The following is a 14,981-nucleotide window of genomic DNA, read 5'->3' as shown; positions in this document are numbered from 1 at the left end:
TAATGTTGAGGTCAATAAGTAGACTGGTACCCTGATTTACTTTTCCTAAAAAATATAAAGTTATACAGGTACGCGGCATATGGTTTTTAGTAAACATTAATAGTTTACAATAAATACCAAAAATCATGTTGTATTTAAAAAAGTGCTAAGTGCCATGCGATGAATAGTTAAAAAATCTTTGTATCGAAAAGAAAATATCACGGAAACATGCAAATTATGTCGAAAAAAAACAGGGACCGACTTCGGAATACCAACATTGTATACAAAGGATAACAATACTTTTTTTAAACCAACTTTCCTGGTTGTTTTCTACTTAGTCCGCACGCTTTATTCGCTTTACGTATGAATTCACAAGACATTTCGAATGCGCGACGAGCACCGCGGTTAGCTGATACTGGTTTCTTTTCGGATAAAAGAGAAAGAGGGTACCAGTCTATCAATACAGAGCATTGAACGGAAAATTTTCGATGCGTACTTTTCCAATATGTTCATATTCTTATTGCATATAATCTGACCGTATGCAAGAACATTCATGTAGTCAACCCGATTAACTCACTCGCTACGTAAGAATTTCTTGTGCTTCATTAAAAGAACATACAGTTAGCTTGAATTGTTAGGAGAACTATTTGTATTTGATGTTATCATTGTAATCAGTTCCGGTACTACTTTGATTATTCATATTCGCTAACGGCAATCCAATCAAAATACAGCGTATGAATACATTACGTCAGTGAACCCCCAGATGCGGCTTGAGAATGCAGATATCGCGTTTACGACTATGAACTAGGCCACAAGTGCCCTAGTCCATAAATGGGTATGTGGTCCTCGCTCTGGATAGTTTCAATCGTGTACCTATAAACATTTACCAACACTATGTCCCGACATGTCCATGTTAAGCTATGGAAGTACAGTGAGCAATAACCTTTTTATTGTATGCTTTTCGGTGGTTTATAAATGAAATAAAAATGATATTTCATTGTTTCGAACTACGCCACTCAGGAAATATAGCCTTTGACACTCTCTCTGTGAAATTTATTACGATAATTCACTAAAACACACAGTGAAATATAGCCTTTGGTGCTCTCTCTCTGGGAAATCTATTACGATATTACACTGAAACAAACAATTTTCCCATATCTCTTTAATTTGTAGATGCATGGTCATTCAGTGACATAAATAGCAATGTACAATGGGCACATAATTTCCAAATGAACCTTCGCCAATTAATTCCTTTTATCAAAAACAGCATTTTGTTTGCCTACAGTAGGAACACATGTTGAGCTATGTGAGTTTATTTTGCTTTTATTATATTTCGAATTGTGGATATTATGATTGTAGGTTTTGGAGATGCATTGAAGTGTCTGTCCTGCCAGAGTACGGCCACTATACAGCAGTGTCGGGGGACAACAGAATGTAGAGAAAATGAGGTAGACAGAAAACCCTCCACCAATAATTTCATCGACAATACCACTCGCGGATTTAAAATCGTCCAAGTTTACTTAAAGTGTCAATATCGGTAAAGAAAAGTAAAACAAAAACCCGCACCATTTCGAATTAGAAACTGTTAACATTTTCATGTGGCTGTACTCCCAAACCCCATGTCAATATTTTAAACCTTTTGAATTTCGGTTCTGAGTGGCGGGTGAATATTAAACAGATTCACCGACTTATTCATGCATATAACTTGAAACTTAATCAACACAGAAGCAATTAAACGATATTAAATCGTATTTTTTTATTTTCAATATTTTGTTATAAACTCATTGTTGTTTTTGCAGGTATGTTCTGTCAAAGAATTAATTTCAGCAACTGGCGCAATTTTCTATAGCCTGGGATGTCAGTCAAAAGAGGTAATTAAGTTTCCAAATAGTCGTATTATAGTATTGTTACTATCTATCAACACATGTATAAAACCCTGCTTCGTGGTGTATTGTTACTTTCTATCAACACATGTATAAAGCCCTGCTTCGTGGTGTATTGTTACTATCAATCAACACATATATGAAGCCTTATTTCGTGTTGTATTGTTACTATCTATCAACACATATATAAAGCCTTACTTCGTGGTGTATTGTTACCATTTATCAGCACATGTATAAAGCTTTACTTCGTGGTGTATTGTTACCATTTATCAGCACATGTATAAAGCCTTACTTCGTGATGTATTGTTACTATCTATCAACACATATATAAAGCCTTACTTTGTGGTGTATTGTTACCATCAATCAACACATATATAAAGCCTTACTTTGTGGTGTATTGTTACCATCTATCAACACATATATAAAGCCTTACTTTGTGGTGTATTGTTACTATCTATCAACACATATATAAAGCCTTACTTTGTGGTGTATTGTTACTATCTATCAACACATATATAAAGCCTTACTTTGTGGTGTATTGTTACCATCTATCAACACATATATAAAGCCTTACTTTGTGGTGTATTGTTACCAACTATCAACACATATATATATAAAGCCTTACTTTGTGGTGTATTGTTACTATCTATCAGCACATATATAAAGCCTTACTTTGTGGTGTATTGTTACTATCTATCAGCACATATATAAAGCCTTACTTTGTGGTGTATTGTTACTATCTATCAACACATATATATAGGTTTACTTCGTGGTGCATTGTTACCATCTATCGACACATATATGAAGCCTTATTTCGTGGTGTATTGTTACTATCTATCAACACACATATAACGCCTTATTTCGTGGTGTATTGTTTCCATCTATCAAGACACATATAAAGTCTTATTTCATAGTGTTTCTCGCAGTTGCTCCTACTTTTTAATATTGTGGATAAACCAACTACTTCTAACATTTTAAGACGTCTGCAATTGTTTATACTCTTCTCTAAAACCATTTACAATAGCTGTAGCTTCATTGAAATTGTCACTTCACAGACGAATAGTGACAAATAATATTAAAGTCCCTTTTGTACGTTCAGTCATGCCCGAATTACGGCACGGGAACAAGGGGTATTATTCACAAGACGTATGAGGATGTTGCTGACATTGCCATCTGTACTGAGTGTTGCTCCTCTCCGTTCTGTAACATTGACGGCTGTGGGCAACCTGGTAATATAGAATAATACTACTCTTGCATGACAACAAACAACAACAACAACAACAACAGCAACAGCAGCAGCAGCAGCAGCAACAACAACAATAGTATTAAAAGAACAACAAATAAACAACAAAACAATTACAAAAAAACAACAACAGGAACAACAACATCATCAACAACAACAACAACAACAACAACAATAATAATAATAATAATAATAATAATAATAATAATAATAATAATAATAATAATAATAATAATAATAATACAAAAACTACAACTGCTATGCATACTAGTACTAATACTTTGAGTTCTGATGCAGTTGTTGATTTCGTTCGTCGTAAAGCGTATTGAAGTGTTCTAATTATGATTTTTTTTCAAATTTCATTCTTGCAATCTAGTTCATATTATAAATAGCATATCCTACTAGAAATCCCTCCTTTCTTATATATTGCTATCCTTTCTGTCCAGCTGTCCTTGTCTCTGATCGCGGGCCATATTGTTTCACGTGTGACAAGGCGTCCTCTCCTGATAGGTGTGATGACTTCTCTGTCTGTCAACGAGGAGAAGTATACCGACGTTGATTAAACACGAAATAATAACTCAATGGTTCATTCATTTACATCGTATGTCTTTACCTTAGTTTATTCTGTTTATCCTCCAAATGTCAAGAGAAGTATAGCTTATACACATGCACAAATATATACAATACAATACAATACAATACAGTACAATACAAAGTATCTATAGACATAGAAAAATAACATCAAAAACAGACAAACACACACGTTATGGACACCTGGATTGGTGCGGGATTAAGTGTGAACCTGCTTGTTTTAAACAACATTTAATTTTGTTTATTGTTAAAGTTAAAAGTATTGATAACAATGCAATAGTTTTTAAATTTCTTTGCTTCTACATTGAGGGCTTGTTCAGATTCACGTATTTGCTAATGTTGAGCTATGCTAATCTGTTTCAGAACTGTATGCTGTACAGCGAAACAAGTAACCTCAGACAGTTTGGGAATATTTCATACACTGGTCTCTGTGAGACAGATCAGGTAGGCAAACCAAACTGTATTGGATTGTTTATGCATTTTCTTCGGTTGGCAGGTTAACGCAGTGGTAACTGCACTCGCTTCTCACCTATGCGACCCGGGTTCGACTCCCGGCCTGGGCGCATGTGAGTTTGGTTTGTGGTCACCAAGCCGGACAATTGGGTTTCGTCCAGGTACTCCGGTTTCCCCCACAACACAAGACCAAACTCTCGCGCAACATCGTGCCAACTAGAGTGATTAATATAAGTTACAATAGCTTGTTTCACAATAGTTGTAAAAATAAATAAGTTTAAAAACATAAAAAAACTAAATGAAATAATTCTAAACGTGCTTTTAAATGCAATAACCTTCAACAACACAATCCATACCTTCAACGACACCATCCACATCACCAACGACAACATCCGCACTTTCAACGACGCCATCCACACCTTCAACGACGCAACCCACACCGTCAAAGACACCATCCATACCTTAACGACACAATCCACACCTTCAACGACGCCCTCCACACCTCCAACGACACAATCCATACCTTCAACGACGCCCTCCACACCTCCAACGACACAATCAATACCTTCAACGACGCCCTCCACACCTCCAACGACACCATCCATACCTTCAACGACGCCCTCCACACCTCCAACGACGCCATCCACACCTCCAACGACACAATCCATACCTTCAACGACGCCATCCATACCTCCAACGACACCATCCACACCTCAAACGACACCATCCATACCTTCAACGACGCCCTCCACACCTCCAACGACACAATCCATACCTTCAACGACGCCATCCACACCTCCAACGACACAATCCATACCTTCAACGACGCCTTCCACAACTCCAACGACAGCATCCACACCTTCAACGACACCATCCACACCCCCAACGACAGCATCCATACCTCCAACGACACCATCCACACCTCCAACGACAGCATCCATACCTCCAACGACACCATCCATACTTTCAACGACGCCATCCACACCTTCAATGACACCATCCACACCTCCAACGACAGCATCCATACCTCCAACGACACCATCCTTACTTTCAACAACGCCATCCACACCTTCAACGACTCTTCCACACCTTCAACGACGCCATCCACACATTCAGTGTCACCATCCACACCCCCAACGACGCCAATCACACCTTCTACGACAACATTCAAACCTACCACTCCTTCAACGACGCCAGCCAAACCTCCAACGACGCCATACACACCTTCAACGACGCCATATAGACCTCCAACGACGCAATCCACACCTTCAACGACGCCATCCACACCTTCAACAACACCATCCAGACCTTTAACGCCGACACCCACACATTCAACGACGCCATCCACACCTTCAACGACGCCATCCACACCTCCAACGACGCCATACACACCTCCAACGACATCATCCACACATTCAACGACGCCATCCACACCTCCAACGACGACATACACACCTCCAACGACGCCATCCATACCTTCAACGACGCCATCCACACCTTCAACAACACCATCCACACCTTTAACGCTAACACCCAAACCTCCAACGACGCCATCCACACCTTCAATGACACCATCCACACCTCCAACGACGCCATCAACACCTTCAACGACGCCATACACACCTCCAACGACGCCATCCACACCTTCAACGACGCCATCCACACCTTCAACAACACCATCCACACCTTTAACGCCAACACCCACACCTTCAACGACGCCATTCACACCTTCAACGACGCCAACCACACCTTCAACGACATCATCCACACCTTCAACGACGCCATCCACACCTTCAACGACGCCATCAACACCTTCAATGACACCATCCACACCTCCAACGACGCCATCCACACCTTCAACGACGCCATACTTACCTCCAACGACGCCATCCACACCTTCAACGACGCCATCCACACCTTCAACAACAACATCCACACCTTTAACGCCAACACCCACACCTTCAACGACGCCATCCACACCTTCAACGACGCCAACCACACCTTCAACGATATCATCCACACCTTCAACGACGCCATCCACACCTTCAACGACGCCATCCACACCTTCAATGACACCATCCACACCTCCAACGACGCCATCCACACCTTCAACGACGCCATACACACCTCCAACGACGCCATCCAAACCTCCAACGACGCCATCCACACCTCCAACGACGCCATCCACACCTCCAACGACAGCATCCACACCTTCAACGACATCATCCACCTTCAATGACGCCAACCACACCTTCCGTTACATAATATAGGTTTAATCATGGTATTAAGTATCTTAAACAGCTTTTTGGTTAGGAAATAATCGTAGGGCTTTTGATTATGTTTAATTGCAAAAACAGATTTACGTACCTAAGCCTACAACTTTCCTTTAGCTGGGGTTGCGTTGTGTTACAATTGTGGAGTAAAGATATATCCCATATACTTATACATTGAAGTAGTTTTTAACGTAGTGCACGAAACTGCCATTTTTCATAACTCCTTAAGGGACAACCATTTCTAAATTCAATAATTTCTGTTTTTCCAAGGTTCACCTCCATACCGGAATTAATACTAAATTCATATATCATATTGAGCTGCTGTTGTAATTTAAAAGCTCTTTCCACGCAATTTGCAATGTCACCTAACATATTATATCTGGTATATCGTTGGTAATGAAAATGCCCGATCCACATTTCTCTCTTAAAAGAGCAGATAAATAATCAGTTAATATTTAGGGTTAATGATGTACATATAGGGGATTAGAGGGACCATACATTATCTTGTTAGCAACTCCCCAGTACTGTTACATTGTATGTAAATTGTGTATTTCGTGATTTTTTATCATTTTTTCCGAGTGCACGAGTAATCAATTAGAACTCATGTTTTCGGACGATCGATCGAGTACTCGTTGCCATCCCAAAAGTACATAAAATTAAATAATTTTTCAATCCAGGTAGTAACATTTTTTGGCTTGGAACTAAGGACTATAGTGAGAGTGGACTTTAACTGGATAAATGGATATTCTTTAAACGTGAACACGATTTTTTTGGAGCCTGTCCCAGATATTGGATGAGAGCAGAGTGTAAAGATATGCTCATCCTCAAAACTCTGGCTCGAAAGATTATGTAATGAAAAAAAAACCCGCCACCACATTCAGGCGAAACCCGCCACCAGATTAAGGCAAAACCCGCCACAACTTTAGGAGAAACCGTCACCACATTAAGGCGAAACCCGCCACAACATTAAGGCGAAATCGTCATCAGATTAAGGCAAAACCTGCCACCACATTAAGGCGAAACACGTTACCACATTAAGGCGAAACAGTCACCACATTAAGGCGAAACCCTTTACCATGTTAAGGCGAAACCCGTTACCACGTTAAGGCGAAACCCGTCACCATATTAAGGCGAAACCCGCCTCCACGTTAAGGCGAAACCCGTCACCACGTTAAGGCGAAACCCGTCACCACGTTAAGGCGAAACCCGTCACCATATTAAGGTGAAATTCGCCTCTACATTAAGGCGAAATCGCCACCACGTTAAGGCGAAACTCGCCACCACGTTAAGGCGAAACTCGCCACCACGTTAAAGCGAAACCCGTCACCTCATTAAGGCGAAACTCGCCACCACGTTAAGGCGAAATTCGCCACCACGTTAAGGCGAAACCCGTCACCATATTAAGGCGAAACCCGCCACAAAATTAAGGCGAAACTCGTCACCACATTAAGGCGAAATTCGCCACCACGTTAAGGCGAAACCCGCCACAACATTAAGGCGAAACTCGCCACCACGTTAAGGCGAAACCCGCCACAACATTAAGGCGAAACCCGTCACAACATTGAGGCGAAACCCGTCACCACATTAAGACGAAACCCGTCACAACATTAAGGCGAAACCCGTCACCACATTAAGGCGAAACCCGTCACAACAATAAGGCGAAACCCGTCACCACATTAAGACAAAACCAGTCACCACATTAAGGCGAAACCTGTCACAACATTTGGGCGAAACCTGTCACAACATTAAGACAAAACCAGTCACCACATTAAGGCGAAACCCGTCACAACAATAAGGCGAAACCCGTCACCACATTAAGACAAAACCAGTCACCACATTAAGGCGAAACCTGTCACAACATTTAGGCGAAACCTGTCACAACATTTAGGCAAAACCCGTCACAACATTAAGGCGAAACCAGTCACCACATTAAGGCGAAACCTGTCACAACATTAAGGCCAAACCCGTCACAACATTAAGGCGAAACCTGCAACCACATTAAGGCGAAACCTGTCACAACATTAAAGCGAAACCTGTCACCACATTGAGGCCCGTCACAACATTAAGGCGAAATCCGTCACAACATTAAGGCGAAACTCGCCACCACCTTTAGGCGAAACCCGTCACCAGCTTAAGGCAAAACCAGTCACGACATTAAGGCGAAAACAGTCACGACATTAGGCGAAACCCGTTAAGGTGAAACCAGTCACAACATTAAGGCGAAACCAGTCACAACATTAAGGCGAAACCAATCACCGAATTAAACGAAACCCGTCACCACATTAAGGCGAAACACGTGACCACATTAAGACAAAACCGCCACAACTTTAAGGCGAAACCCGCCACAACATAAAGGCGAATCCCCCTACAACATTAAAGTGAAACCCGACACCACATTAAGGCGAAACCCGTCACCACATTAAGACGAAACCCGTCACCACATTAAGACGAAACCCGTCACATAATTAAGGCGAAACCTCTCACCACATTAATGCGAAACCCGTCACATCATTATGGCGAAACCTCTCACCACAACAATGCGAAACCCGTCACAACCTTATGCGAAACCCGCCACCACATTTAGGCGAAACCCGTCACCACATTAAGGCGAAACCCGTCACCACATTAAGGCAAAACCCGTCACCACATTAAGGCGAAACCCGTCACCACATTAAGGCAAAACCCGTCACAACATTAAGGTGAAACCCGCCACAACATTAAGGCGAAATCGCCACCACATTAAAGCGAAACTCGCCACTCCGTTAAGACGAAACCTGTCACATCATTAATGCAAAACCCGTCACAACATAAAGGCGAAACCCGTCAGTACATAAGAGCGAACTCACTACCACATTAAAGCGAACCCCCTTACCACAATACCCACCACCACATTAAGGCGATATTCATCACCACATTAAGGCGAAATCCCGGTTGCTGGTTTTCATGATTTAAAAACAGTATTTCAAATATTTTCAATAGTGTAAAAAGTCTGACAGAATTACAATGGTGGATTACTTACTCTCTTTAGTCTTTATATTGACTTTACGTTATAAGGTCGGGCACCCTCAATACTTACATATGGCTGTTGATTGAACTTGCCATTTGTGGAATGATTAATGTTATATCATTGAAATCTTGTGCGTGGCAAAGTGTATTTAAATTAATGTATAATGATCGGTTACTATACATGACGTCATTTTACCGAATGTTTACGTCAATAGAGAAACATGACGGGTTACTTAAATTTACATGGACCGAAAAAGAACAGTTGAACGTATTTTATAAAAGATGTAGCTTTTTTTCCCCCACACATATTGGACATCTATAAAGAAGGCTTAGACACTTCATTACTATCTGACGATTCGCTTTTTATTTCTTCGGCTTTCGATACAATATCTGACTTGATTGTGAGAGATGTGAACTATTAAAAAAATTAAAATAGATGACAGTACTAATTTTCTAGTGTAAATTGATGATAATTGGTGATAAATGACGTCATTTCTCCCAGTGAACGACTGAACACATGTGTGACGCTTAGAACAATGGCACCATTTATCTCTATTACTGACTAAACACATTTGTAATGTTAAGATAAATTACGTCATTTCTCCCTGTGAAAGACTTAACACAATTGTAATTCATAGATAAATGACGTCATTTCTCCCTGTGAATGACTTAACACATTCGAAATGTTAAGATAAATGACGTAATTTCTACGTTTCAATGACTGAATACAATTGTATAGGATACATAAATAACACCATTTCTCTCTGTGAATGACTGACCATGTTTGTAACTCATATAAACATGGCGTCTTTTCTCCTTGTGAGTGACTAAACACAATAGTAAAGCATACATAAATGACACCGTTTCCCCCTGTGAATGACTGAACATATTTGTAAGGCATGTATAAATGACGTCATATCTCTTTGTGAATGACTTAACACATATGAAACGCATAAATAAATGACATCATTTCTCCCTGTACATGACTAAACAAAATTGTACTGCATAGCAAATGTCTCCCTTTCTTCCTATTACTGACTAAACACATTTGTAAAGCTTCGATAAATTGCATCATTTCTGCTTGTGAATGACTTAACACAATTGTTTATCATAAATAAATGACACCACTCCACCACTCTATTTGTAACGTGTCGCTAAATGACGTCATATCCCCCGTGAATGACCTAGCATATTTGTAACGCCACTCTTCACCTCAGTATCAAGATGAAAATAAAATGTGTGTTTTATATGATAGGCAGTTGTCCTTTAGTGTGATACTGAAAACATGCGACCTAAATCACTTACATATGATAATTCTTTGGTCTGAGGAATTTCAAATGGTTCTCGTGAAAAATGCCTGGAACAATTTTAAACAGTGAGTAACGGGCCGCTGTAGGCGGCGCATGTGCGTTCATAGTGTAAAGGTCCGCTGTAGGCGGCGGATGTGCGTTCATAGTCTAACATTCCGTTATAAACGGAAGTGGGTACATAGTACGTATGTTTACTTGGTTGGTAATACATTGTATGCAAATTAGCAAAGCCCGGGTTCTGTGTGGATAGAGAATTTACTGCAATGAAGACCAGTGGACCCCTTCAAGGTCGAGCATGCTTTGCTCTGAATAGATCTGTTGGTGTTTGTTTCACGTCGCACGTTACAAACGCTGGCAGCGGTGGGATAATGACAACTGCCGGACCGGAGTTGCCTTACCCTTGTGTTTCCCTGTCCGAGTCTTTTCGGAGGGGAAAGTAATGCAAAGGTCCGCTGTAGACGGCGGATGCGCGTTCATAGTGTAACGGTCCGCTGTAGGCGGCGGATGTGCGTTCATAGTATAACATTCCGTTATAAACGGAGGTGCGTGCATGGTACATATGTTAACTTGGTTGGTAATATGCAAATAAACAAAGCCCGAGTTCTGTGTGGATAGAGAATTTACTGTATATGAAGACCAGTGGACCCCTTCAAGGTCGAGCATGCTTTGCTCTGAATAGATCTGTTGGTGTTTGTTTCACGTCGCACGTTACAAACGCTGGCACGGTGGGATAATGACAACTGCCGGACCGGAGTTGCCTTACCCTTGTGTTTCCCTGTCCGAGTCTTTTCGGAGGGGAAAGTAATGTAACGGTCCGCTGTAGACGGCGGATGCGCGTTCATAGTGTAACGGTCCGCTGTAGGCGGCGGATGTGCGTTCATAGTATAACGTTCCGTTATAAACGGAGGTGCGTACATGGTACATATGTTAACTTGGTTGGTAATATGCAAATAAACAAAGCCCGAGTTCTGTGTGGATAGAGAATTTACTGTATATAAACACCAGCGGACCCGTTCAGGGTCGAGCATGCTTTTCTCTGAAGGTATCTGTTGTTGTTTTTTTGGTCTCGCACGTTAAAAGTGTTTGAATATCTTCTTGTAAACGATACAGATCTGACCCGTGCACAATGTCCGCAATACCTGGACACCTTTTAGCCTGATCCCAACTTTATTTGGCCCTGGGTTTTCACATTTCTACAACTGAAATGAGTTATAGCTCGTTGTCGAGACACATTCATGAATGCAGATGGATCTGCGATCCATCAGTTTCAAATACTGTTGACCCCAAAAAGATTATCAAAAGTATTTTTATAATTTATTTAAAAGTCTTAAGCATTGGAATAAAGTTGTTACGGAATACTTAGAGAGAAACCATCTGCAATTCGATAAATTCTTTATTTGTTGTTGAGTCATTATAAAAACTCGGTTTTCAACGCCAGACTATCAATTGTTGTGTGCTACTACTGTTGTCTGCTGCGGTTTTGACTAAAATCACCGCCCTTAGTACTAAAGTTGTCCCGGCTCCGAAAGTATTCGTTTAAAACGTTGTTAAACTTTTTACTTGTCTACTGGTCCATACTTCTTTGGCATAACATGGAAGTCATACAATAAGTGATTTGATCTGAAGGTAATATTATCTGAAAGTGTAGGCTTATTTAAACTAAGGTTTTTCAGTTCGTATGATCTGTGTTGATTTCCAGCTTACTTCAATATACCAATTAGCATAGGTTATTTGGGAATATTACCTTTACTTAAGGTATCTGCATAACTCGTATATTCGTCTAAGAAAGTAGCTATTTAACTTCAACTACAGCAAGTATGATTTTGGCCTAAAGCCTCCGATTCGTCTCAGCTCTCCAGAGGTCCTGGTTCATGGTTATCTCCCTAATCTACTTGCTGGGTACCAGTATCGAACGATACAACAGATACGTCATTGTCTTCAAATTAATGCTGGCTCCGATTAGGCTGATACGTTTATTTATGAAATGAAACATTATTGATACATGTCGGGACGAGTGTTGAGTTGAGTGTTCAAGTAGTTTAAACACCAAAATAACACAGGTTTCACTGACCGTTCCAAGGCAGATTTTACCTTAACATTTATTAGTACATAATTATATTTTAATGAATATTTAATGTGTTTTTTTCGCGTTGTTGTTATGTTGCTTGTCTCTCGTTGAGTTTCTGTAAGCCACTGAACATATCTATATTTTTTGCCAGCAGTCTCAAGAAGAAACACAAACGTTTAGGTTTTGCCTGGTAAAAATATCTATTAGTTATAGTAACTTATTTTGTATGCCAAGCACATCATGCCATTATTAAGCTCTTATTGCAGTCATTTGTCAGTGAGATTTACTGCGGCAATGTCGAGCAATTCAGCATACTTTTCAAGCGCTTTATCAATTCTTAAGGAAATATTCGTCCATGTACTAAAATCCGTGCAAATTTGATGGGTGGTCGAACGGGCGTTTTTAAACAGGTTTTTAACGAAAACCAGGTTGTAAAAATGCCGTTAGGTGGTCGAACGGACGGGCGGTGACTCCGGGGTCGGGTGTGGGAGTCAAACATAATATTAGTTTCCGCCAAATAACTTAGGTAGCTTATGTAAAGAGCTAGCTTGGGATTGCTTTTAAGGGGGGGATTTGAGGGGGTAAGGTCAAGGTCACGGTCACTGTTACTATAAAAAGAAAAATGGTTCTCGCCAAAAAAACTTTGGTAAGACTTGATGGATGTTGATGGAAGTTGGTTTGTCGGTAGCTTATGTGAAGAGCTAGCTTTGGGTGGCTTAAGATGGGGATGGGTCAAGGTCAAGATAACTGTTACTTAAAATAGAAACATGGTTTTCACCAAACAATCTTAGTAAAAAAGATGGATAATGGTGATGGAAGTGGGGTTGTAGGCAGCTTATGTGAAGGCTAGCTTGGGGTAGCTTTTCAGGGCGGGGGGGGGGGGGGTCAAGGTCACTGTAAAAATAAATAAATAAATAAATAAATAAATAAATAAGACTTTCGTCCAAATACTTTCGGCTGCTTCTTTTTTCTAACTCATACAAGGAGACAAGGAGTTTATTAGCAATAATGTATGATTGTCCGTATTAAAAAAAGAAAAATCTGGTTTCATCGCAATGCAGCGTTTTTTAATTATTCTAAACTTTCATGCATATAGTGTTTATAATTCTTAACTACCATGCACATAGTGTTTAATTTTGAACATTTTTGCATTTATATATTATATAATACACATTATATTTATTTTATTTTCAACATATAGTTATTTTAATTTTAAAGGAACATGCATGACGTGTTTTGATTCTGATCGTCCATACATTTGTGTTTGTATTTCTAAAAGTCCTTTCATATATTTTTTTTTTAACTCTGAGCATTAGTGCATGAAGTGTTTTCAGTTCCTAGCTTCTATGCAATGACTGGTTTTAATTCAGATCGACTTGTAAATATTTTTGGCATATAGATTTGACCTTGTTCGTCCGCCCGTCCGTGTATCCGTCAGTGATTCCAGTTTTATGCGAACTTTTGTCATTCGAAACATCAAGTCTATTTGACTTAGACCTTTAGGGACGATGAAGTTGTGAACTTTGGGTTTCGTTTACAGCTGCAGATATTAAGAGGAGAGTAATGGCACTTCAATAACCACATAATTGGCATTTGTCATCTCATGCCTTTCCAAAACTATATTACATACATTCGTAAAACCTAAGGGTTATGTTGTTTGGTTAAAAGGTTGTGCACCCGGGGTTTTGTCTGCAGCTGCACATAGTTAGGAAAGAGAAATTGCCTTTCTACTAGAGAAAATTGGCATTTTCTAATTATGGCCCTCGCTCGCCCTGTAATTTTTGAAAAGTTATAAGCTGATACAAATAGCCAATATGTTTCCTTTTAAATGATACCAAATTTGACAATAAAAAATCGTTTTATGGCATCGTATATAAACGGGTAACCCTGTTGTATCTTCAAGGCAAAGGAAAGCAAAACTTTAACAAAATAAATTGCATTTTCAAATTCTCATGATCCAGAAAAAATACTTTTGCAACACTTATTCAATTTCTTAAACTCTTAAAAGGAACCAAAATGACCAGGGAATTACAAACCCAATAGACCAATGTTTTTTCCGAATTTGAAATAGTATTTTACTTTAGGCATCTCTCTAAATATACCATCCATTTAATATAAACTGCAATTGTGTTTGTCTGAATCTTTAAACGCAATATGCAATAAAATTACGAACAA

General features: G+C 39.8%; 1 protein-coding gene across 1 annotated transcript; it reads right to left on the bottom strand.

The window, feature by feature from the left end:
• Positions 1-4,862: 4,862 nt before the first annotated feature.
• LOC128206165 (elastin-like) lies at positions 4,863-6,704 on the bottom strand. The gene is made up of 3 exons (XM_052908468.1): positions 6,699-6,704; positions 5,239-6,400; positions 4,863-5,134 (listed from the first exon to the last, which is right to left on the bottom strand). Exons 1-3 carry the CDS (start codon positions 6,702-6,704, stop codon positions 4,863-4,865), a joined length of 1,440 nt encoding a protein of 479 aa, XP_052764428.1.
• Between the last annotated feature and the right edge of the window lie 8,277 nt (positions 6,705-14,981).

Source organism: Mya arenaria, chromosome 2 (assembly GCF_026914265.1).
Source record: "Mya arenaria isolate MELC-2E11 chromosome 2, ASM2691426v1".
Lineage (NCBI taxonomy): Eukaryota > Metazoa > Mollusca > Bivalvia > Myida > Myidae > Mya > Mya arenaria.
Note: the sequence above shows the minus strand (reverse complement) of the source record. Positions and strands in the feature narration are given on the sequence as shown.